Source organism: Cajanus cajan, chromosome 10 (assembly GCF_000230855.2).
Source record: "Cajanus cajan strain Asha chromosome 10, NIPB_CcT2T_4, whole genome shotgun sequence".
NCBI classification, from domain to species: domain Eukaryota; kingdom Viridiplantae; phylum Streptophyta; class Magnoliopsida; order Fabales; family Fabaceae; genus Cajanus; species Cajanus cajan.
Window position 1 is genome coordinate 32,691,116 of NC_138526.1, and position 23,767 is coordinate 32,714,882.

At 31.9% G+C, this 23,767-nt stretch overlaps 2 protein-coding genes across 12 annotated transcripts; one reads left to right on the forward strand and one right to left on the reverse strand.

The window, feature by feature from the left end:
* Positions 1–108: 108 nt before the first annotated feature.
* LOC109813598 (UDP-Glycosyltransferase superfamily protein) lies at positions 109–6,138 on the reverse strand. Of its 2 annotated transcripts, none has more exons than XM_029274425.2 (17): positions 5,896–6,138; positions 5,664–5,776; positions 4,777–4,810; positions 4,579–4,634; positions 4,344–4,481; positions 3,759–3,907; positions 3,560–3,649; positions 3,390–3,456; positions 3,231–3,294; positions 3,035–3,149; positions 2,620–2,786; positions 2,431–2,541; positions 2,289–2,350; positions 1,271–1,323; positions 1,101–1,176; positions 823–951; positions 109–390 (listed from the first exon to the last, which is right to left on the reverse strand). In XM_029274425.2, exons 1-17 carry the CDS (start codon positions 6,017–6,019, stop codon positions 373–375), a joined length of 1,566 nt encoding a protein of 521 aa, XP_029130258.1. In that variant the 5' UTR covers positions 6,020–6,138; the 3' UTR covers positions 109–372. The 2 variants fall into 2 exon arrangements, with proteins under 2 accessions (XP_029130258.1, XP_020233400.1); XM_020377811.3 differs by having other exon boundaries at positions 4,344–4,484; positions 5,896–6,132.
* Positions 6,100–21,070, forward strand: REV7 (DNA-binding HORMA family protein). 10 transcript variants are annotated; one of them, XR_014430219.1, is made up of 7 exons: positions 6,106–6,227; positions 6,319–6,403; positions 6,550–6,685; positions 9,373–9,562; positions 10,603–10,843; positions 13,797–13,859; positions 20,790–21,070. XR_014430219.1 is itself a non-coding variant. In XM_083065627.1 (6 exons), the coding sequence occupies exons 1-5, from the start codon at positions 6,197–6,199 to the stop codon at positions 10,800–10,802; spliced, it is 642 nt and encodes a 213-aa protein (XP_082921753.1). In that variant the 5' UTR covers positions 6,106–6,196; the 3' UTR covers positions 10,803–10,843; positions 13,797–17,750. The 10 variants fall into 10 exon arrangements, 8 of the variants coding, with proteins under 8 accessions (XP_020233405.1, XP_020233407.1, XP_082921753.1 ...); XR_014430220.1 differs by lacking the exon at positions 20,790–21,070 and adding an exon at positions 13,953–17,750; XM_083065627.1 differs by lacking the exon at positions 20,790–21,070 and having other exon boundaries at positions 13,797–17,750.
* The last annotated feature ends 2,697 nt before the right edge of the window (positions 21,071–23,767 follow it).

Here is a 23,767-nt window from a genome sequence, read left to right on the forward strand (position 1 = left end):
TATAACAAGCACATTATCACTTAAGTTTACCAGAAAAATCTTATCTAGACGGTTTAGCATAATAATAACCTCACTCTCGTTGAAACATGGACCAAGAATCAAGCCATGTCAAAGAAAATGAAATTCTAAATCACATAAAGCCAATTTTTACAGAGAATATCTATTTGCAACTTCATACACAAGACGACAGATGTTGGAAACCCTGCCGCATACCTATTCTGTACAAGGTAACTCTGACTTGGAAATTGTCAAAACTTCAAATATGCATGCAATCAGCACATGGTACTAGTCAACTCTCCACTGGATAAGGCCAACAGATCGATCCAATTTGCTGTTAGAGCAGTTAAAGATGCCTTCTAAGAACCAACAGTGTCAAAATCTTGATATAACCTGCAAACCCATATGCACCTCTTTTAAGTTCACAAAGACTACTAATCTAAGACAAAGCAGCATACAAAACAAAGGTGGGAATAGGATCAATTGTTAATCACATATCAACTGGCCAATGTAGAAAAATATTGTATTTTTTCCCAAATTGATTACAGTTAGTGAGTAGTATAATAGGAAACTAGGAAAACAGTTGTACACTAATCCAGGCCTAAAAATTAGGAGATAATACGCTATTTAAAAAAGATAACTGAACAGTTACAGATTTAAAATCCCTAAATAATGGAATGAACGAATATCAACTACTAGCTGTACATGGAAAACAGAATTTTCCTAAAAACCAGAAACTGATCACATAAGACACCAACAGTCAATGAAAATGAAAGTAGATGACCTGATAATAAAATGGTGCATAGCATAACAGAATGAACTTGCCTCAGTTATCAGTGGCTTGGCATGTTCTTCCCATTCAGTAGCCCACCTTGCTGAAGAACCAGTTTCTAATGCACCATATTTGAGGACCTTCAAAGCATCACAGTCATCAGGAAATCCCTTGAAGAGAAGCTGGGTAGATTCAGGGCAGCAAATTAGTAAGCTCATTGGTCAAGATCAGACATTAAGATTGTCTACACTCTACATTATAACAGACATAAATCTAAAAATGTAATCCACATTCAGAGGGAGTTGAAGGTTGCAATCATTAACAGACTTACCAGAAGTTCGTCAGCTAGCTCTGATGAAGAAGAGAAGAGAAGACCATTTTTGTCAACTCTAACCAGTTCTTTAATGCTTCAAGAAGGTAAAAACTTTGACCCATAAATGTAAAGAACAAAAATTTTTGGACTTCAGAACAAATAATTTTACAAGGAAATACATAGCTTACCAAGAGTATGAAACAGCACAAACAGGTAGTCCACAGCCAAACATATCCACAACCTGGTACAGTTAAAGCATAAAATAAAAAATAAAAAACTGAAAATTAGTAAGATTCAATAGTTGTTTTTTTGAATCACTTTCAAAATGAAATAAAGAGGAATATATAGTATTTAATATCGTACATAAAGAGCCATGAAAGACTCAAACCAAAATCTAATTTGAATCTATCCTGTTCCATGTGCAAAATAATTAACAGAAAAAGGAAAGCTCAAACACTTCAAGAAATACGAGCAGCTTTAACCCATTCAACAAAAATGAATTAAATTAGCCGAATATGCATACAAAAAACTATAAAACATTCTCTATTCTCTGATGATTTATATGGCATAGAACTAATATTAGCTTGAATAGATGGAGATATAATCTAATGAAGCACATCATTTGAGTTAGATAAAAGCGTAATTAGATGGTTTTAAAAAAATTATGGGAAAAACACTTAATCAACATAATATTTAGGCTTAAACATTTTTTAGTCCTTTAAATATAGGATAAATTTGCTTTTAGTCCCTCAAATTTAAAACTATTTTTTTTAGTTCCGATAATTTTTAAAAATCTTATTTTAGTCCCTCAAGTTATCAATAACACATGAAAGTAACAAATTGAAACAATTATGCAACATCAACGAGATTTAATGTTGTTTTCATTAATAAAGACACTAGTAGGTAGATTTTGTACGACAATATTTGACTGATTCCCTTAAAAAATTGAGTGTAAGGACTAAAATAAGATTTTTTTAAATTACAGAGACTAAAAATCTGTTTTAAAGTTGAGGAACTAAAAACAAATTTACCTTATATTTGAAGGACTAAACACATAATTAAGTCTAATATTTATGAGTGCAATGTGGCTTAAATGATACAAAACCATAGATTATTCGCAGGGAGTTTATCAATATAACCATGAAAAGACATTGCTAAGAGTGCATCTTAGTTTGTACACTGACATATAATAATTGTCATTGATACCTTCATTGGAAGGTCTAATCCTGATGACGAAGTATGCAGACAAACACCTAGATCAGCTGATCCTGAAATTATCCAAAACTGTTAAATCAAGAAATTATGCACAATGCAAGATCATTTTGAAAACAAGGAACAAACAAAATACCTAGCAGTAATGGATAATCATCAGCAGACAGCCACATGGTACGAAATGTCACACGTTTAAGTTTCAATCTCTTTATTTTTGACTCGTACTTCTCTTTTTCTGGACCTTTGCCTTTACCAACGAAGATCCCTCATTAGAAAGTTCCATATGATTTCCAATATATCAGAAGAAAAAAACAAAAAATTATACCAGTTATGATGAATAACAATCTGGGATATAAACATTGTTTTCCATCAGATATTCCCTTCCATATGACCTCCTCATCTAGCGAATCATCTTCACCTAATATGGCAGCAACACGTCTATCATACATTACAGCAGCTTCCAAGAGAATGCCAAAGTCTTCATCGGGAGTCCTGAAAGTGGCACAAATCATATAAATAAACCCCTCAGGTTTGGAAGTAGCCCACCAATATAAGTCACGACTATCCCAGTCAACATACATTGTCTATGGCTAAGTTTTGTTTGCTCACTGAAGGTCCATATCTAACTACATAATATGCATGAAAAAAGGAACTGGCCCTTTTCAAAAGGATAAAACACCGTACTGTACCAATTTTTACAATAAAGAAAAAACAAAAAGATCATAATAGGATAAACTTACCAGCTTGTACTGCTTACAACAAGTGCTGGTCGATTTGGATTCAAATATATGTTTGAACCAACCTCAGTTGTAAACAGAGACTCATTTTGGCGATGACTAGCAATCAATGAAGTTCCTGTAAGAAGCAAGCACATTAAAAAAAAAATCTGCCAACAACTAAGATCAATATATATCTAGATTGTAAAGTCTGTCTTACCATTACTAACACAATCTCTGACACCAAGTGGCTGAAAAATATCCTCATTTAATCTGCAAAACAACTGTAAACTATCTATATATTATATTTGAAAATCTCTAAGAATGCTTGATAAGTAATAATAACCAGAGTGACTCAAGAAATAAACAACTAGATCACCTCATGCCTCTCCTCCAGTGAAGCTGGATGAAAGATATCAGGAGGCTGATCATATAAAACTGTAGCACTATAAAATAAAGAATTAAGAAATAAACATCAAATTGCTTCACAGACCACACAAACAATTTTATGTTAAAGAATATATTTTAACTTTGAGTTGACTCTCTTACTTAATTCCCCAGTTTTGAGCCAATTCATGCTGCATTGCTTTTGTTACACAGAGAGAAGCATCTGCCATTTTTCCATAATGCTGCTCAAACCTAGGTGAACCCAAGAAAAGTAATCCCATTAGCAACAACCTTGAAAAAGCAAAGCCATAGACCAAAAAGAAAATTCCTCATCTAAAATTTAAAAAATGTAAACTAGTACCATTTATATAAGGAGACAAAATGACTATTTCTTCCCAATGACAGTGCAAGTAGAGTATACCCAAAATTATGCCAATCTATAATAAAAGATGAATTTCTCAACCAACTAGCCCATTTTACTGCCACCAAGGTCGGAACTGAAGGAGGATTCTGCACAGACAAGGAGTGAGATAAGAAACAAAAATCTTAAAATCAAACTTGCTGCCATCTCTGGTCATTTTGTTTTGTTTATCAATGAATCATTACACAGTTAACATAACCAAAAATCAGCTAATTAATTGTGCTTCAAAGTTTAGAGTTTCTAACATCATCTACGAAAGATACTGAAGTTAGGGACTACAGATTTTCTCTAGTAGCCCAAACTGACCTAACACAAACTACTTGGCAAAGAAAGTTTTATTATTTATTTGGCTATAGGGATGCTTCTCAAAGACCAAGGTCCAAAACAACCATCAAATTTTCAGGTACAAGTTTTCCAACATTATGTCTAACTTAGCAAAAACAAGGAGCCTTGAATCTATCATGTAAACCAAAAAAAGAAGCTTAAATGCTGAGGGAGAAATAGGAAGAGAACTTAAAGGCTAACCTGGACAAGAAAAATATCAGGCGATGGTATTTTTACACAAAGGAACCAAAGAAGCATCAAAAATTGAACCAATGGCTTCAACAAAAGCATTATGGGTCGAAGTATCTTCGGTAAGCTTTGACTGCTTGATAACCACTGCTGCTGAAAATTTCAGAATGTTCCAACTCTACATCAATTTTAGTAAAATATGAGGATAACTTGTTTAGAAAAGCTCAGTATTAGTCAAAATTGATACCATTAAGTGAATATGAATAGATGGGTTGGCAAGAAGTGCAGTATGGGGCTCTGAACCTGTTAAAAATTGTTATTAAACAAGAAAATTTACTCAGGTTGCAGCAGAAATTTAGTACACCTTACTCCCATGAATTACTGTACCAATAAAACCTAACTCTAATGATCCATTATAAACAACTCAAAATCAGAAAAAAGGTACCTCCATATGCAACAATGTCAACCTCCAGGGAAGCCTGCAATGCCAGATAGAAAAGGCAGCAGATCAATGGACAGTGCAATAAAAAAATGTTTTAACATTGCAAGGAAATACCTAATGCTCATGCATGCTTACACGTGAAAGAAAGGTCATTTATGCCCAGTTGAGAAAATTCCAAACAATATTATATGTAGATTTAACATCAATATTGCACTGCTAAACCGGCTAGGTTTCTGAAAACAAATGACCAGTTACCACTATGGTTAAATTAATCAGTAAGACCATAGGCAACAACATCTTGCGCTTCCCAAACATTAAATTAAAGAGAGAGAAAAAGTGAATTTATGAGCATTAACTGGGTCTCAGAAACATCTAACAGCAACAGCTACCAGGTCAGGACCTCTCAATTGATAACTAGTGTGTTTGATTGCACATTGCCAATGTGATTCTCCACAGTTTTAGCTTCCAAGTTTTTGGACTATATTGATGTGATTCTTTGCTTTCGAATGAGTTTCCAAACATGCATGTAAAATCTTTGAACAATTAACCTGAACTGCTGAACAGTCTATATTACAAATTAACAATCATTCTAAAAAGGAAGGAACATCTATTACACCCAATGCAAAACTCAACCATCAAAATTCTAGTATGGTCCTATTCCTAAAACATAAAAATCAACTTCATTCACAACTTCCTCTCAAATTAAAACTTGAAACAGAAGAATCATTCAAAAGCCAAACTTACAACTTTCTCAAAATATTCACATGAATTCCCGTATCAAAACAAAAAAAAAATTAAAAAAAATAGAAAAATGGATAATCAAATCAAATTAGACTAAACTAAATTAAATTACTACACGAAATTACACAAAAAAAAGAAAAAGAAAGAACCTGATTGGCGAGTGAAACAGCGTGGTACTGCATTCGAGGACTACGTCCAATGTCGCCCAAAACCACCACACACGCTCTCCCTCTTCTCCCTCCCTTCTTTCCACTGCTTTTCCCTTCCATTTTCAAATTCCGGACCCAAATTCAAAAGCCAACGAAAAAATCAGCAAAAACCCTAATTGAAAATTCAATTCTCTAGGAAAGCGCAGAAAGAGAGAGACGATCAAAGCCTCACCTGCCATTTCTCGTGTCAATGGAAAATCAAAATCTCGCAGTCTGAAGAAGTGACGCAGAGTCAAGGAGAATCGTAGAGTAGAAGAAAGAAAGAAGAACAAAGCCCGAAACAGATTTCGGGTCATAAAACTTGACCCATGAAGCTATGGAGAGTTAAAAACTGAATTCGGGTCAAGTTGGTGGCAAATTTGTAATTTTGTTCAGTTTCAAGGGCTATTGCAAAAAAGGGGTTGTTTTGTTTCCTTCAACTCAAGTGCATTGTAGAACTGGTTTTGATTTTGAACTTGGAAAAAATAAATGTGATGGAGCGAAGACAGAATCAAACTCCACAAGGTTTGAAATTTCTATCAAATAAAAGTTTTTAATTTTATTCGTTGTGTGTACGTAGTTTGGAGTTACTATGATTCTGTTTGGAAATTTTCAGGCCAAATAGCTAGGGTTTTGGTTGAATTTTTGGAGGTGGCTATTACTGATGTCGTTTTTCTCAAAGGGGTTTATCCTTCTGGTTGGTTGGTAACAACTTTTTTTTTTTTTTATTTGGGTTTGAGGCAAAAAGAAAAACGATGATTTTGACTGTACAATGCTCTTTTATTTTTTTTTTTCTTTGATTTTGTAGTTATCGGCAACTGAATTGATTGGAACTAATTTTTATTAGTTTTCTTTGTGGGTGTGGAAAAGGTGCCTTTGAGCGGAGAAGGTATATGAATGTGGTGGTTCAAAGGGCTCGTCATCCTCAGCTTAGATATTACATACATGCTACTGTTTCAGGGCTTCTACCCTTTATAGAAAAGGTTGGTTTTCTTTGGAAATTTGGTTTTTTTTTTTTTTTTGTGTATTCAACCTTGTATGAGTAGTTGTTGATTGTTTGCTTGCTTGCTTTGGATTTGAATAATCAAATATTGGTTGCTATCAGTGTCATGTATGAACAGGAAATAAGATATATGAGTGTATCTTGTGCATGTTGTTTAGAGATGGCAATGTAATATTGTTTATTTGTGGTAAAAAAATAAAATCCATTGATAGAGTTAGTGGTTTAGGAGCTACAAAATAGAAGTTAATTGCTTCTGAGTTATCTAGAGGTTCAGCCTTCGAGTTTCTCTCACCCCCACTTGCCTATCTTCAAAGTCCCAATGAGCTGGTGACCATTTTAGCATTAGTGCATCATGTAGTAACAATGTTATAGAAAGTATTTGTTATGATTCTGTGTCAATGTGTGTTACAAACCTACAACAATCACTTAATTTAACACCTTGGAATCTATGCTTTTTTTTACTTGTAATGCTTATTTATATAAGAATCAATTTTAGGTTTGATATGTTAGATTTCTTATGTTAATTTTGTCTTCGTTGTTGAGGAGTGAGAACTGTGTTTCATGTCATCTTCTATAAGACTGTGTAGGAGATATGCAGCCACTTTTTTATTTCTTTAAAATTTAGGCAGAGTGAAAGGTTTTGTTAAAGTATAAGCATTTTTGTTTAGATTATTAGCACTTGGCTAGATGTAATTTTGTTGATTAGCTAGTGATTAGGTGGTAATTTAGCTTCTAATTATCACCTAACTAGTTTTACACCATTAGTTGATTGTATTTAAGTTGTAACAATATATATGACATCAAATATGTAGCTCTAAGCCTCTAAGGGTCTCAAACGGGCTAACTCAAGCCAACATGTTGAAAAATGGATTGGGTAGGACTTATTTTTTCATTGGATTAAAAATCTTAACCCAACCTAACTCGTGGTGGGTTGTAGGTTGAGTTGGGTTGACTCTAGGGCCATGTCTTACAAATTTTAGACCTAAGGCAAATTTTTTATTTAAGTTTTACTCTCATTTAATTAAATAATTTTTATTTTTATCTTTATTAGTAAAATTGTTAATTAAATTTAATAATTAATAAGTTTCAACATTTCACCCAATGATAACTCATTCAATCACTATTTTGCAATGTATTATATAAACATACATTGTACACATTTAAGAAATTAATTTTTTAATATATTTAATACTTCTAGTGGAACACTAATTTGTTTTGTTATTGATTTTTAAAATTTTCAAATTAGGGAAAGAAATTCATGATCAATAATATAAAATTAAGACAATACTTTTTTCAAAATCTTATTAAAATTTAAATAATTTTCTTAAAGTGATTTCATATTTTAAAATCTTTTCTAATATGGTGTGGATAAAATAACAATATTTATACAAAATAATTAAAACTATAAAATATATTTTTAGAAGAACCAAATTAACATGATGTTTTTACAATCTTATCACTATCATTTTTGTTAATTTTTTTATATACAAATCGTATTATTTTTATAGGAATTAATCTTTATATTCATTTCGATACCATTTTTTTTCATTGAAATTCAAAATAAATGTAAAATAACTTTTAAAATATAATAAAATTCTTCAAATGAATAATTTTATGATAATATTTATGTGTGTATATATAAATTTTAAATAATTGTATGATTTTATGTGTTAACAAATTAATTATAATAAAATAATAAAATATATTACTTAATTATTTTAATTAAAATTAATATATATATATATATATATATATATATGTGTGTGTGTTTGTGAACTTGGAGCTGTGGACCTAAGGCAATGGCCTCATTGGCCTTACCTTAGCCACCGACTTGGACTTGACTCACCAACCTATTAAAAAAATTTAAACTATTTTTATTCTATGTCTTAAATTTTCTTCAAATTTTATGACCAAATATAATTAAAAAAAAAAAAAAAAAAAAAAAGGTGTTATAAAACTAGTAATGAATCAAAAGGTTCAAATCCTCAATGAGACATGTACTTTATAACTTTATTAATAACAATAAAATAAGGCCATCAACAACATTAAAATATGTCCATAATACAAACAGAAATAAGTCCATCAACAATAATAAAATATGTGCACAATATAATCACAAATAAGTCTGAATAAGCAAATAACTACAAATAAAATACCATAGTTAATATCAATAGGTAAAAGTCAAGGAGAAACATAGGCCAATCCACTGGGTCAATTAGACGGGCCAACTCAATGGAACTTATCATTTATTCATTTAATCCGTTGGATTGACAAGTTATGCATGTTGGATAACGTGGGTTGAAGGATTGAAAAGTGCAACCCAATCGAACCTGTTCGAACGGGTTATGCAGATCAATCCATTGGGTTGAACTCATTTTGCCACGCCTTTGACAATATCACTCAAACACTTTGTACCAAATAAAAAAAGAATCTCTTGAACACTCTTTGTGTTCAACTTGATTCACTAAATAATTACTTGTGATTTTTCTGCTAGAGATATGTGGGGTAGACTAATTCTTTTGCAGGAGATTTAAAATTTTAAATAAGTCAATGGTTGACTAAAGGTCCACAATCCTATACAAAAACACTATCCTGTCGAATCCAACTTTCCTTGCAACTGCTTTCTTTCAACATGCTGATTTTTATTCCTTATCTTCCATTTACTAGGGAATGGTGGAAAGAGTAGCAGTTATTTTCTTCAATGCTGACAATGTTCCATTGGAAAAATTCGTATTCAAGCTTACAGTGAACCAATCTTATGGTTCAGAAGTGGAAGAGGTTGATCTTGAGCTCTCTCTCAGATCATTTCTGATCAAACTGTCAAACTCAGAATCTCTTTCTAAAGGGATTCCTCCTGGTAAATGCAAGAATAATCATGTTTGCTGCGAAGATTTCTGTTTCTCTTTTTATCGTGTTTTCCTTTGGCTTAATAACACTTTTGATCTCTCTATTATGAATTTATGAATATCGTGTGCTTTTTGTCTACCCATAATTTTTATAGCAATCAAATCCCCTATTTTTCCTAATTAAAAATAGCAGCTCTCTGTTTCAGTGTATCTCTATTCTAATTAATAACGTAAGTTGGTCTCATGGCCAATTTATTTAGTTTTGTAACAAAACACACTACAGAGCATGGCACATTAATGTACCTACTGATGACTTTAATCTACTTAAATACACCATTTTACATTTAATCTATTTATATCAACGTATTGAGAAAATTAAATAGATTGAAGTTATCAGTTGTCCATTTGAATGCCAACTCACTAAAATGTCATCCACATATATAAATTGCTGGCCATGTCAATAACTTTTGTAGTAATTGGATACCAGAGTAACAAAGGGACTTGATTTTATTTTATTTTTTAACTAAAAGAGTGCGGAATATCATTATTATCAAGAACCAAAATTGCACATTAATTATAATAGAGGGCCCAGAAATACAATTTAGCTTTTTTTTTTTTTTTTAATACTGCATGCTGTACTTTTTAATTGTAAATTTGCAACTATCCTTTCTCTGTTGTGCGTATGAACAAGTGTCATGTCTGTGGGCACATCCACAAAATCATCTGCTCACTGGCATACCAATATCTTATCATCAATTTCAGTTTGTAATCATGTAGATGGCTAGTTTTCAATCAAGTGGAGGTGAATTGTAACTTCTTTGATACATTTGCAGCATGTTTTGAAACCATTTTAAACATGAGGATGACTTGAATTTTTAGAAGCAAATATCTTCAACTTCTGTATCAATCTTATAAATTGACGTGAAAAATTAAAGAACTCATACGTTCAAAACGTATTCCCAAACACAATTATAAACGTCGTGCTGAATTTTGTTCTTTATATGTATAGGCTGAAACCTATGTTTAAACTTTTTCTTTCTTCTTCAAAAAGATAGCAGGTGGGAGATAACTGCTTACTTTCGATCCCTTCCAGAAACTGGTACAAGCAAGGAAGCAGACTTGTGGATCCCAACTGACACAAAACAGTGGCAGCAGCCTCCACTTATCACCCCTATCAAGTCAATGAGTAGTGAACCTCTGTGTTTGCAATTGTACTTGGAGCATCAAAGTTTATCAGAATCATTGCTTTGAGAAGGGAACTCAAAGCCAAAGTACATATGTAAACATGTATGGTAAGAATGTAGGAACCATTCTTTATTAAAAACAATTGAAATCTCAAATATATTTTTTTTATTTCATTATGTTTTTGAGTCATTAGATAATAGATAATCAGCATATTTTACTTAAAAGTTGCTGCCATGTCTTACCCTAACCAATTAATAGTTGCAACTTGAAGGGTCGGTATCTTGTGATTGAATTAACAAACCATAATTACAGTTTTCTAAAGAAAGTAAAAGATTATGAAGAGCTGCCCTGAAACAAGGAAGATCGACCTGGTGTTTCAAAGATCGATTCCCACAACATTAAAATGTTTGGTTTGGTCATTAGAAGTCACGATTTGCAAATGTAGATTAATCATTGGTTATTAATTTTGAGATACTGTGTGCACCATGTTCTTGAACTAAAATAATTCTAATTTGATACATTTAAGGGGATTAATTTTCTTAGGTGTTGGGCCAGCTGGCTCAAAGTTGGAACCTGAATATATAACAAAAAAAATGAAACAAATCATCAAAAGTAAATAAATAAAATAGACCACATCTTTGTAATCACCAATTCCAAGTTGCCAACCCTTCGTATGATTTGATTATTTGTAGTCCATGGGCCAGCCATTGAGGCCATTTTGACAGGAGCATGTTACCTTTACAACAGCTCGTCTAACAAAACAAGATTTTCAAGTTGCAACTTTATGTTATGATTTAAAATGTATGGATGCTACTGTTTATGCACATTCTGAAGCTACTTTTGATCTAACAGAAAATCGCACTATCTCTTTACACATCTGTGTACACATGCAATGGTCATGTTTTGTGGCTAGTGGTTGGAAAGCATGTTTTCAACATCTGTGGAATATTTGAAAGAACTGTTTACAAGCACTAGTGCTTTGGATTGAACTCTTCCCAATGAAAAATTGCTTACCTTTTTTATGTGATTTGAAGGCGGGGAAGATAGAGAGAATTATAGTAATGTATTCTATGGATGATGGACAATGTAAAAGCATCATGATTAATGGTGTCTGTTTTTATCGGTCCAAATGGTGTGGCTTGAACATGCTGTAGAGCTCTTACTTTGGACACTTCATGGTCACATCTTTTCCTCAGCCATTTTTTCTTGCTTATTGGCAGACATTATTGCACAATTTTCTCTCATTTTCGAGGATTTTTCTTGGTCTGCTGGCTTGGTCAACCATAAGATTTTTTTATCATAGTAGTTTCCTTTAGTTCCTCACCCTATTAATTCAAGTGGAGAATCCATGACCATGGCCAACCCTATTCAATGTACTTGTCTTAGCCATAATCAGAAGATTGGTATTGTTTCATAGTCTTGAACCTATGTCTCTGGTTTACATGACAAGAGGTAAACATTGTATCTAAGAGGTTATGATGTAAAACTGTAATGACTTTCATCTACAACACGCCCTTAAAAGTTTTCAAGAAATTTTTAATTACACAGCTGAATTTTATTATGTTTAAGATCTCAATATCCAAGCTTTAAATTTAGTTGTCGTGAATAGTAATTATATTAGTATATTAAGGTTTCTTTATAATTGTGTTATGAGTTATGAACTTTGAGCATTACTTTTTAAAATGTTTGAGCTGAATAATGGTCCCTCTAAATTATCAACTCTTTGTTAAAGGCATTATTTCCCATGTACCAAAAAGAATATCAATGTACAAAAAAAAAAAAAGGCATTCTTCCTAAATAATGGAATGAATGAATAAACGAGTCCATTCAATGAATCTAAAGTTGGGATTTTCACACAAGGGTTCAATAATGATATTCATCCTTAACTTACACACACACACACACAAAAAAAAAAAAAAAAAAAAGTGGGCAAATGGCAGGTTGGCCTAACCATTTCACGGATAAAAGATTAAAAGCAACTGTTAAGGTATGATACATATGAATGATTTTGCTCACAAGCCAAGCATTGAAGTGGTCTTCTGAGTAAGTTCAGGTCTTGCATTATGACCAGGATCTATTAAAATCTGATTGAATGAAAAGTATTCCAAGAAATCAACCCCACTTCAACTACTAATCTCTTGCAAGTTGCATAACTAAATATAGTTACGAGAACCCTATACCATAACTTCAACAAGTGTGGTTTCAGCATCTTCGAGACTAATTAGACACTTTTGTAACACACTTTTAAGAAAGACGGCCATTAGCACGTGACGACTAAAAATCAAATGAAGGCACTTTGTTCTTTTCTTTTTGGTTCCTTTTCTTTTGCTTTGCATGAATTTGGAAAAGAGACTAGTGCATAAAGGAGCAACATCAACTAACGTGTTTGGATTCACATTAAATGATCCAGAAATACGTTGAAATACCGGTTAACATGATTTTAGATAAATGTTCACATTCTGAATCTAGAATTGATTTTAAGGTAAAGAAATTTAAGTGCGGGTTTAGTACTCCTTTAGTGACCCACTTTTCTCAAATTTTTACGTCATAACACATCAAAAGTAACTAATAGTTACTTGTCTATTTCATGAATGGACTAACGCAAAATAATTTTTTGTGGATAAAAAAGTTTATACCAAGTTTTGCAAACAGTGTCTCCAAATAAACTAGAAACAATTTCATTCGAAATCAATTTTTCAAACACATAATCAAGTCCTCTTGAAATATTATTATGAGGCTCCATTAGGAATATTATCTACGCCACACTGATAATATTGCAAGAGAATCCAGTTTTATGAATTGTCTCTAAACTAGGGACTCCTGCATGTTCTCTATGCTTTGGTGGATTTGTGGTCATTCAATTTCTTCCAATTTGTATCCTGATGTGATATGATACTCTTCACAGAATAAAGGAGCTTCTTTATTCCTTCCTTCTATCAATTTTTCAGAATATGCTATATATTTTAATATCTGCATCAATTGTCCATGTTGTGATTATATTATTTATTTAATTATTTGCACCCTTTTCATTTCACCTAATGATTCATACACCCAATGCAGCATATGAAATGACCTACGATTCAGTGGAGCAAAAGCATTTGGAAATTAAAAGCATCAATTGAGGTAATATACTTGCCTAAGTTATCAGTTAGGTTCTGAATTCCGATGTGTCTAATTTGTACCCCACTAATAAATACATTTTGTTTACTTCTACAGCATCACCTAGTAATCCTTTCTTTCCAAAGTGGACCTCATCAAATTGTCACATACATAGATACCTATCTCATCCTAGACAGCAAATCTAGTGGGGTAATATGATTTGTCCCATAAGATCATTTTACTATACACCAAAATATATAATTGAAAAAGAAAAACTCATTTAACCAATGTTACTAGTCTAAACCCACGTGAATCGTGAGTTGTAGGAATCCTCTCTTAAGCATAAGCTCATATACCTAATTCCAGTGACTTTCAAATCAATTTATTTGGTGCCATTAACTTGTGAACTACTTTGACTGTTGAAATATCTATTTCAGGGTCCTAGCTCTCACATGATAATTTCAATTTTGTAAAATGTGTTCTGTCCTAACTAAAAATTATATTGACTATTAATTCTTGAAAGCTTTAAGAACAAAATAGACATTAAAATGTGTGATTGAGTGGTGAAAAATGGATACAGCTAGCAGCAGCAAGAACCTATAATGAAAAGGCCAGGTACTACACGTGCAGAGTGCTTTCAGTCTAGTTATTAAGACAAAAACAAGCTTCCACTTCACTCCTTGATTTTCCAATAACAAATCCAAATGGTTCTTTTCTTTCCCTCCCTGACTTTTCCTGCATGCACATCAGTGGCCCCCCAATATTAATGTTGTTCAATCAAAATCTTATCAACTGTTACTAGTTTAGGATCTTTAATTCTTCAAAACTAATGTCATTAATATTAGCCCTAGATTTTTCAATGGGAATAGAATTTTTGCTTTTACTAGTATCACTCAGCGTCACACTATCTTATAAAATTCTAGACTCCATAATTCATAGACAAGGCATAGTCATAAGGATTGTGCTAAATTGCTAATGCTACTACCGCTTGAGTAGCAATTTTATTTTTTTGGTTAATATTAGTAATATGCAGTACTATTAAACAGTAAGAATGAAACTGAATTATCAAAATTCACTTTTCTAGGATTACACACAATGCATTAATTTTCAAGTGGCCCTATTCACATACAAGTCATTTTCAAGTTTCAAAGCATGCAAAACACTAGGATCTGTAACTAAAAGACACTCATTTCGACGTTATCTCCTGTCTGTTTGCATTGACGTGTGCAATATATGTCTGTGGCACACACTTTTCTGCTTCACATGCATATCCATGTTTTCGTTTTCAAGTTAACACACTGCTATCAAACAAGGGTACGTCTATTTCATCATCACCGTGATTTGTCATTGTGCATCACTAATTGAACACCGAATTTTGTATTTTACTACACATTTTCCTCATCACTCATCATTTTAAGGTGTGTAATTATTCGGTATTATCTTTAGACTTTAGTTCAGATATACACAATAATACTGTAACATCATATTTGCTAGCACTCTTTCAAGTTGGTGGATCATCTTGATTTAGACTTAGTGGGGGAATTTCCATCTCATCCACAATTTTCCAAATAAGATATTTTTCCTTTTTCAATTGATATCTATCTACATATATGCTATATTTTGGACGGTAGAATTATAAAGAGCTTTCTAGCCTTTAGTATAGTTCTTGTCAGTTTGTGACAATAAGTTATTACTGAAGGAGAGGCCAACAATTTTCTGCATCTCCATTTAATTTAATGTGTGTCATCATTATTAATTTCTGGGATATCATAACATCAATGAATGATAAGCACATGGGGGAGTGTTAACCTCATATTACACATTCTGTCATGACAAGGTGGGGACAAGTCTAAGCTGTGCAGTCATTATCTGTTATTCCATTATAAGCCTAAAAGAGTCAGATATTATTAAAAGAGGCACATTGATTCATCAAATAGGTCAGATTGTTATTGCCATTCAAGTGGATCCTAGTGTCATTGAGGCCCAACACACATTAATTCACACCTGTCGTCCTTTTGGCCCTATTTGGTTTCTCACAAGTACAATAAACTAACATTTTAGGTTGTGCAATATCATTAGAACCTTCAAGTGGCAAGTGGGTAGATGATGGACAAGACCTCAATTATGGGTGGTGAGTAATTAAAAGTGATAGCAATTGGAAATGTAGCTAGAAGACAATTCCAAGATGAAGTGTACTAGTCCTTGAGTTACTATGTTACTATATAACATAATTGTGACATACTATCTATTCCGTGGTGTAGGGCACCCCTCACTAGTGCCAACTCAAGAAAAAAACAAAACAAATATTACCAAGATCAAAATTATGAGTCTAGTTCCATAATGTTGTTAAGATAGAATTGGAACATGAAACATGGTGTTACCATTTTAGACTACAGGCACTTGGAATAGTATGCCTGCCATCCAAGTCTGATTTGAATGGGTGAGTAGATGTGATATTGCATTTGATGCATTCTTTTGATCTTTCCATTGATCCTCCACTAAGCTACTGAATTATGAATTGATTGGACATGCTAATAGTGGAAAGAACATTGAGGGGACAATTCCTAAGTGTGAAAACACTATAACCCTTCTTTAAGGGGGGAAAGGTAAAATTGATGGTGTACCTGCTATTTGACTAGAATAATGTAAAAAAACTTCATGCCTTAATTATGGTTTTATTTTTATTTTTTATTCCTGGAAAAGAAAAAGGAGAAAAACAGAAGCTTTGAGTGATTTTCGAAAACCCACAATGGGAATCTGGCAGAGTTATCAAAATGGAGTGTCAATTCCAACAACAAAATTTTACGGTCCATTATGAGTGTGGGCCTGATCTTCCTCCTTCACAAGAACAATTGTGGACAGCACAATATGATGCACTCTCCCATATTGATGATAATACCAAATATTTTTTTCCCTTATATATTCTTCGGTCCAAAAGTGATAGCTGGTCGATTCTTGTGATGTCAATCTCAATTCTCTAACTCATGACTCAATGTACGACTTTCAAAAAGGAAGGGGAAAAAAATCTTTTCCAATTTTTAATTTTCTATATACTACTTGCTTTTAAGTGGCAAAGAGGGTTACATAATGTTACATAGTACATATCTATGTCAACCTAGCTCTTGATTGGAGATCAAATATTTTATGACATGGTTATTATTCCAATCCCATCCCACTACATAGAAAATCCTATCTATAAGACACTAGATATAATGAGTACATATCTCAACCATGGGGTTTAGAATTATTTAGATTTTGGAGGAGTGGCTAATGTAGACAAGAAGGACCTATAGACACTTTTGGACAAAGTCCCCACTGAAAAGAAAGAGAGGGTGGCAAAGGCATAATGATTTTACCCAAGATGGGGGAGTTGGGGTTGTGACCACAAACTCCAAGAAAGCATTAATGGGATGAGTAAGCCTAGGTGGTGTTGGCACATGGATATTATTTTAGTGGGGGGAGGTTGATGTTTACACTAGCTAGCACACACCAATGTGTCTAAAGGTGAGAGGAAAAACAATAGTTAACAATGTTCCTCCTTTTTATTCTCATGTTCCTTTAGTTTCTCTTTTCCATGTTTCATCCATAGTGGGAGAGGCCAAGCTTCTTCATTCAAAAATGCAATAAATAATGTCCTTATCTTTAGCCTTACTCCACCTATCGCACCAATTATCCTTCCCTTGTAAAGTATCCTCATGGCAGGTCATTCTAAAGAAATTTTCATTATGTGAGATATGATTTCAAGGTGAATGGTTTATGCCACTTTCTTTTGGGACCTTGTGGATTCTTAATTGCTTATCTTGACCCACCATGTCCTTTTTGAAAATTTTATACATATTACCCCCATTGTGCTTATAAAGTGAATTGAGAATAAAAGAATGCAAGAAAGATAGTAAAAAAAAAAAAAAAAAAAAAGATATGTAGATGCCACCTAGGCACTTCCCAATATATATTATCTCAAAATAAATTTTAATTGATAAAAATAGTAAAATAGAGGGAATTGACAATGCCAACTTGTCCAAGCTTTGCTTAATTTTTCTTAACATTTTTATGAAGTAAAGGAATCAAAAGGGAAACAGAAGCCTCTCTCACATTGGCTTAAAAGGAAAGAGAATGAGCCTTTAGATAATGCCTGTTGAGTATGACCAACCACATTAATTTCAGAAATAAATGTTATTTTTTTAAAAGTTAGGCCAACCTCAATAGCAACATGTCAATGGTGATTGGAAACCAAGAATTTCATTCTTTGGATTTCTAAATGCCTTTCACTGTGGCACCTTTAGACTTTGAGATTCACGTATGAAGACAGAATTGGATATGCCACTTTGGGAGCCAGCTTCATTTCAATTCTATCTTGCCCTAGGTATTATCATTTTTAATTTCTTTTCTTTTCTTTAAGTGACTTGTGATATGGGAATGGGAGAGTAGTAGTACTAGTGGGGCCCTCTTCTTTAAAGAAGAAAACATGTGTTAGGATAGAACAAAAGGAAGCAACAAAATCAATTCTATGATGATGGAGTGGTACATGAGTGCCCCCTTTCACAAGGGAAGAAAGTTAGGTTTGGCATCATGGACCCCCTCATGCTTTCTTTATTTAGATCCGTATTCTATGCTTTGTACTATCCCAATACTTGGAGCAGGCCCACCCAACCCCCAACTGAAAATTTGGAATATGTATATCACCGATATGGACAACTTATGTGACACACATTTCTAACCCTTTTGCACCAAGTCTAACACGTCTAATAAAAGATAGCAACATGGCATGGTCTAGATACTTACAACCCTTTCCTATCTCCTTAGGCTTAGCCCCTTTACCATATATATTTTTATATATGTCCAATTGGAGTAAGTATCATTCTCCTAATTGGATAACAAGTGATCATGAATTTGATTTATTTATTTATTTATTATATACATATTTTCTTTTGACTGGAGTTTTGTTTGAATCATATAAGATCATTATAAATGATAAAATTCTCTCTCTTAATATTTAACATGACTACATTTCTAGAACTCGAATTGCTTAATCTAAATTTGATGTGAACATGCCCTTGATAATTTACAATTCCATAATTAACTATATTTTCATGAGTGGATAGATAAAGATGTTTAATGAGTAATTTACTCATCAAAATGAGTATCATTGGGAGGAGGGTGGGAAGAAAGGTTTTGACCCCACATAAAATGGATGTGTGATTCTATGTAGAAGAGGGACCAAAGCAATGAAAGTGGGTTAGTTTATTCACACGTCTTTGTCTCAAAAGGGAGACATGGGGCACTGTGGTATAGTGTTTGTTGGTTTGCCTTTCCCTTGGGCAATAATAATATTATTCATCAGTCACATTGATATGGGGTGTCTTTGATTGGTTGAATGTTTCATGATTTGCGTAAAGGCATTTCAAAGCTTGGAAAAAGTAGGGGCTAGCTATTCCAATGTGCAATGCACCACTCAACCAAAACACCCTTCATGAAATTGAAACCTCCTTGCTAGTTTGACAAATCCCAATTATCATCAAAGACATCATTTTAAACAGGGTCACCCATTTGTTTAATCATATATTCCTACGTTACTCCATCACCATCACCATCTATTGAAACCTCATGATAGTATGCAAAGGGTCCCACACATTCATCAATGTGGATGCACTAAAAAAGGATTATGCTTATAATTGATTTTTGGGTAGGTTTATAATTGATTAAAAACAACGTCCTTCTCAATTGCAATTCACATTTGAATTCTCTCGATAAACTATTGTTGTTCATAATTATATTTATAGGTTTGCTTTGCTTTATTTATTTTAGACTAGGTTTAATTTAAACAATAGAATTGGAGCCGAATGTTTCTATATGCTTACAAGTCAAATCATGTATAGTTTTCTCAAATAAGTAACCCCTATGAGCAGTTTTAAAATGATATCAAAATCAAAGTTCATTGTAACAAAATTGAGGTCCACATGATGGCTCAAACTTCTTTAAGAAGACACCTAATGTGGTGCCAATGGTTGGAAAACAATTCAAGAATAGAATTTAAAAGTTGATCAAGCTTCAAAAAGGAATATTGTTGTGATCATAAAATGGAATTTGAATTCATCACCTCCTTTAAACATAAAAGGGTCAAAAATAAATAAAGGTATAGTCATCGTTGATTGTGTTAGTCACTCAACCATTTGGATATCTCCTATGTAAACTTTAGCCAAGTAGATTGTAGCTTGTTGGACAATATTCATAGTTATGGTTGGAATAATCAATAATAACAAATAGCTCCAAAAGCAATTTTTTTGTTGCTGTTATATTTTAGTACTCCCTTTGTAAGCAATTAGAAGACAAGCATATGACATAGTAAGACAAGGACTTCTCAATTTCAAAGTACAATAGTTGGAAATGCCAATATAAAAAATTAAAAAAAAAATGTGAGGGGGAAAACAACCACCACCAAGAATATTATGATATCTAACATAACAATATTCCTAATTGGCAATCAAATTCAACACGGCAAATTGATGGGGAATAGAAAAATTTATAGATCATTCATTTCTTGGTGCCACCATATCTATTGCAAAATAAACAAATATTAGTTAGTCAAAAAAATTATTGTCTATGCTTAGGGTGATAGGTGACCCAATTGAATACCTCCATAATAATTGTAAAAGAAAAATTGGTCAATTTCAAGGAGCCAAGTATGATCCATACATATGTGGGTGGCATAAAAGTAACTTTAACAAGAATTTAATACTTATGCATCAAAGAGTATTAAATACTTTTATATTATATTGTATGCCAATCAGAAATCAAATTTAGTATGATTTTTAATTGTTCATTATAAAAATTATCAAATTTATTACACATAATAATTAGTAATAAAATAATAGTGTAAAATTATTTTATATTATCTATAAATATTTTTTTAATAATGCTAAAAGTATTCAATTATTTAAATTGAATCAAATGCAGGCCAAGGAAGCATAGAACAAATAAGGACGATATTTCTGCATCACAGATCACGTCCACTATGTCTGAATTCTGAAGCCTGCAATTCAATAGATGTTTTTAATATATAAACATTATTATATAAAAGCATACCCAAAACGAATCATTTCTCGAATAGGTAAAATGTTCACTAACGTTTGCCTAGATTCCTAGGTAGAAGCATCCTTTCTAATTCTATATTTTATCTTCCATCGTTTTTTTATTTAATAATTATTCAGGTGGTAAGTCCTACTCCACTTGGTGACTATGATTATTAAACAATTTGGCCATCAATGTTAGAATTTTTTTAAATAAACGTGTTCTTATTTTGAAGGATATAATTATAAAATGCTCAGATTCATGTGCAAGAACAGAATGTATTGCAATGATAACAATTAATAAAAAGAAATAGTTTATAAAATATAGGAAATAGGATTGTATAATTTCTCATATTTGATGATTAGTTATATTACGGAGCCAGGATTTCAATACTGGGGGTGCCATATAGGGGGTGTCATATAGTAATATACATATGAGTTTATATTAAAAATATGAGTTTATATTAAAAATAGGGGGTGCCATATAGTAATATATATGTATATAAAAAAAAATTAAAATTGTTGGGGGGGCCGTGGCACCCGTAGGTCCCCCCTTGGCTCCGTCCTTGGTTATATATACTTTATTCCAACAAAAATTCATTATTTAGTGGAATCAAATCTTGTTAAAGCAACTGCTTCATTCTAGATACAACTTATTTTGGTCAATCAATAAAGTTATTTTATAATATCATTGAATCATATAATATCACACAATTAAAATAAATTAAAAAATAGTTCAAAGATAAGGTTACTTTTTTAATTGTATGATTGTGTTATTTCTTTGATAAGTGTATCAAATTATATAAGTAATTTAATAATAAATAGGAGTATTATTTCTTAAAAAAACTTAAGTAATGTTTGATAAAAATTAATAATTATATTAAACTAAACTATCAAGAATAAAAATATCGATGGATTGTTGAAGATAAAGTGTTTAAATAAAGATAAATATTATAAGAAATCTTTTTGATATTTTTATGAACACTTTGAATGTAAAAATTGATTTTAACACAATATTGAAATATGATGGAATTTGACTTTATCAAACTTTCATCTCATGCTTCCATACAAGTTTCAATCCAATTATAATTTAGAAATTGTCAATCACTCACAAATATACCCAACCCTTACAAGTTAAAGTCTAAACTTCTTGATTAAATTCCAAATTTCTTGTGTAACTAAACCAAGAAATCAGCTTTAAAAACAAAAATTTAAGACTAATAACATTTACTTCATTCCTAGAGGTAAGTACCATTAGTTGTTATACTTCAATTCAAAGATGATCATAAGTATTTTTCAATCACTTTAAAATCATAAGTTCAAGTTAAAGGAGATCAAATCATAACAAGAATTAAATAAAGAAGATAAAATAATAATACTGAATAACAATTAAGATTAATAACTTAGAATGTATACATGAAGAATGAGTCAGGTTTACATTGAATCCCAACAAGCGAGAATTTAACTACACATAAACATGAAGCACAAAAAAAATGGTGAAGAAATAAAAAAGTTTGATCTTGAAGTCATGAGAGGTCTCTAGCTGTCACACACACTCAAAGAAACATTCTCCAATCCTATGTCCCAAGCTTCTCCCACTTTAAATCATAAAATCTTTTGTTTCTTCTCAATAATGAAATGTCAACACTTTTGATGTTGAGCATGTAAATTTTTCTCACTTAGCATAAAACAAGAAACGACAAGAAAATGACCTTTGGGGTTATGACGCTATGTATGGATTCCAAGCTTAATGTCGAGACTTGAATTTGCCTCTAGAAAACTAAAGCTAAGCATAAGTTTCCATGCTTAACATGGAACTTGCATATGCTTACATAACTCTCTAGGAGGTTGACGTTTAGTGTGGAAACTTAGTCAAATATTCTTCTTTTTTAAAGCTTCACCAAGTTTTTCACTTACTTCTTTCAATGATTCACATCCTTTTCCTTTTCAACTACAAAATAACATCAAAAATCTTGCAAGTGACCTAAAAACATGAGTTATAGACTAAATTTAACTTTCTACAAATTAAGATAAAATTTCTTCAAATTAAGATCTCAAGTAAAAATAATAATAATAATAATAATAATAAGTGTTTCAAATTATACCACAAAATTAAAACAAATATAATACTTATCATTACAATTAATTAAACTATAACATAAGTAACTTTATACCAAATTAAAGTTCAAAATAAATAATTTAACCGGTGATAAAGTAATTAATTAGGTTGTATTTGTTTTTCTGTTGATATTTTCTCATATAATATATCAAAAAAATTCAAATTATTAAGAGTCAAGGTCAAAATTTCAAGGATTCATGTTCAATAGAAAAGAAACGTCAAGCTGAATGCATCCCTAGTTGAAAAAATTTAAGTACAAGGTTTATGAAAAACTAACTCTTATATGTTAAATATGAAATTCTATCTTGTACGATAGTATTTTTAGAAATTTTTTTCAATGAAAAGATTTATAAATTATTTTAACTCTTATATAATTTGTTTTTTTATTTATCATAATTATTTATTAATTAAATATTAATATTTTAAAATAAGTTATCTATAAATAAAAAATATTTTTTTATAATACAAATTATTTATCCTAAATCTTAAATATTATTTATACGTTTAAAAATACTTATGTATACTTATTTTTGTAACGTAGTTTAAAAAAAATATTTTTGGCTGATTTAGTAGCCTAGAACGGGTCGTTCCCAATCTGGAACGGGCCGTTTCAAGCTATTAAATTAGCCTATTTTTTTCAGGTTGGGAACGATTCTGGAACGGGCTATTCCGGAAGGAGAACGGGCCGTTCCGGAAGGAGAACTAACAGTTCTGAAAGGGAAAACGGGTCGTTCTGGAGGGAGAAC

Bases quoted from the DNA above. Each gene is read 5' to 3' on its own strand.
- REV7 (XM_083065627.1), top strand. From the start codon at position 6,197: ATGGAGCGAAGACAGAATCAAACTCCACAAG. The intron at 6,228-6,318 runs GTTTGAAATTTC...GGAAATTTTCAG, and splicing joins ACAGAATCAAACTCCACAAG to GCCAAATAGCTAGGGTTTTG. The intron at 6,404-6,549 runs GTTGGTAACAAC...AATTTTTATTAG, and splicing joins GGGGTTTATCCTTCTGGTTG to TTTTCTTTGTGGGTGTGGAA.
- LOC109813598 (XM_020377811.3), bottom strand. From the start codon at position 6,019: ATGACCCGAAATCTGTTTCGGGCTTTGTTCTTCTTTCTTTCTTCTACT. The intron at 3,295-3,389 runs GTGATCTAGTTG...GATAGTTTACAG, and splicing joins CACTGGAGGAGAGGCATGAG to TTGTTTTGCAGATTAAATGA. The intron at 2,351-2,430 runs GTATTTTGTTTG...GGATAATTTCAG, and splicing joins TGATTATCCATTACTGCTAG to GATCAGCTGATCTAGGTGTT.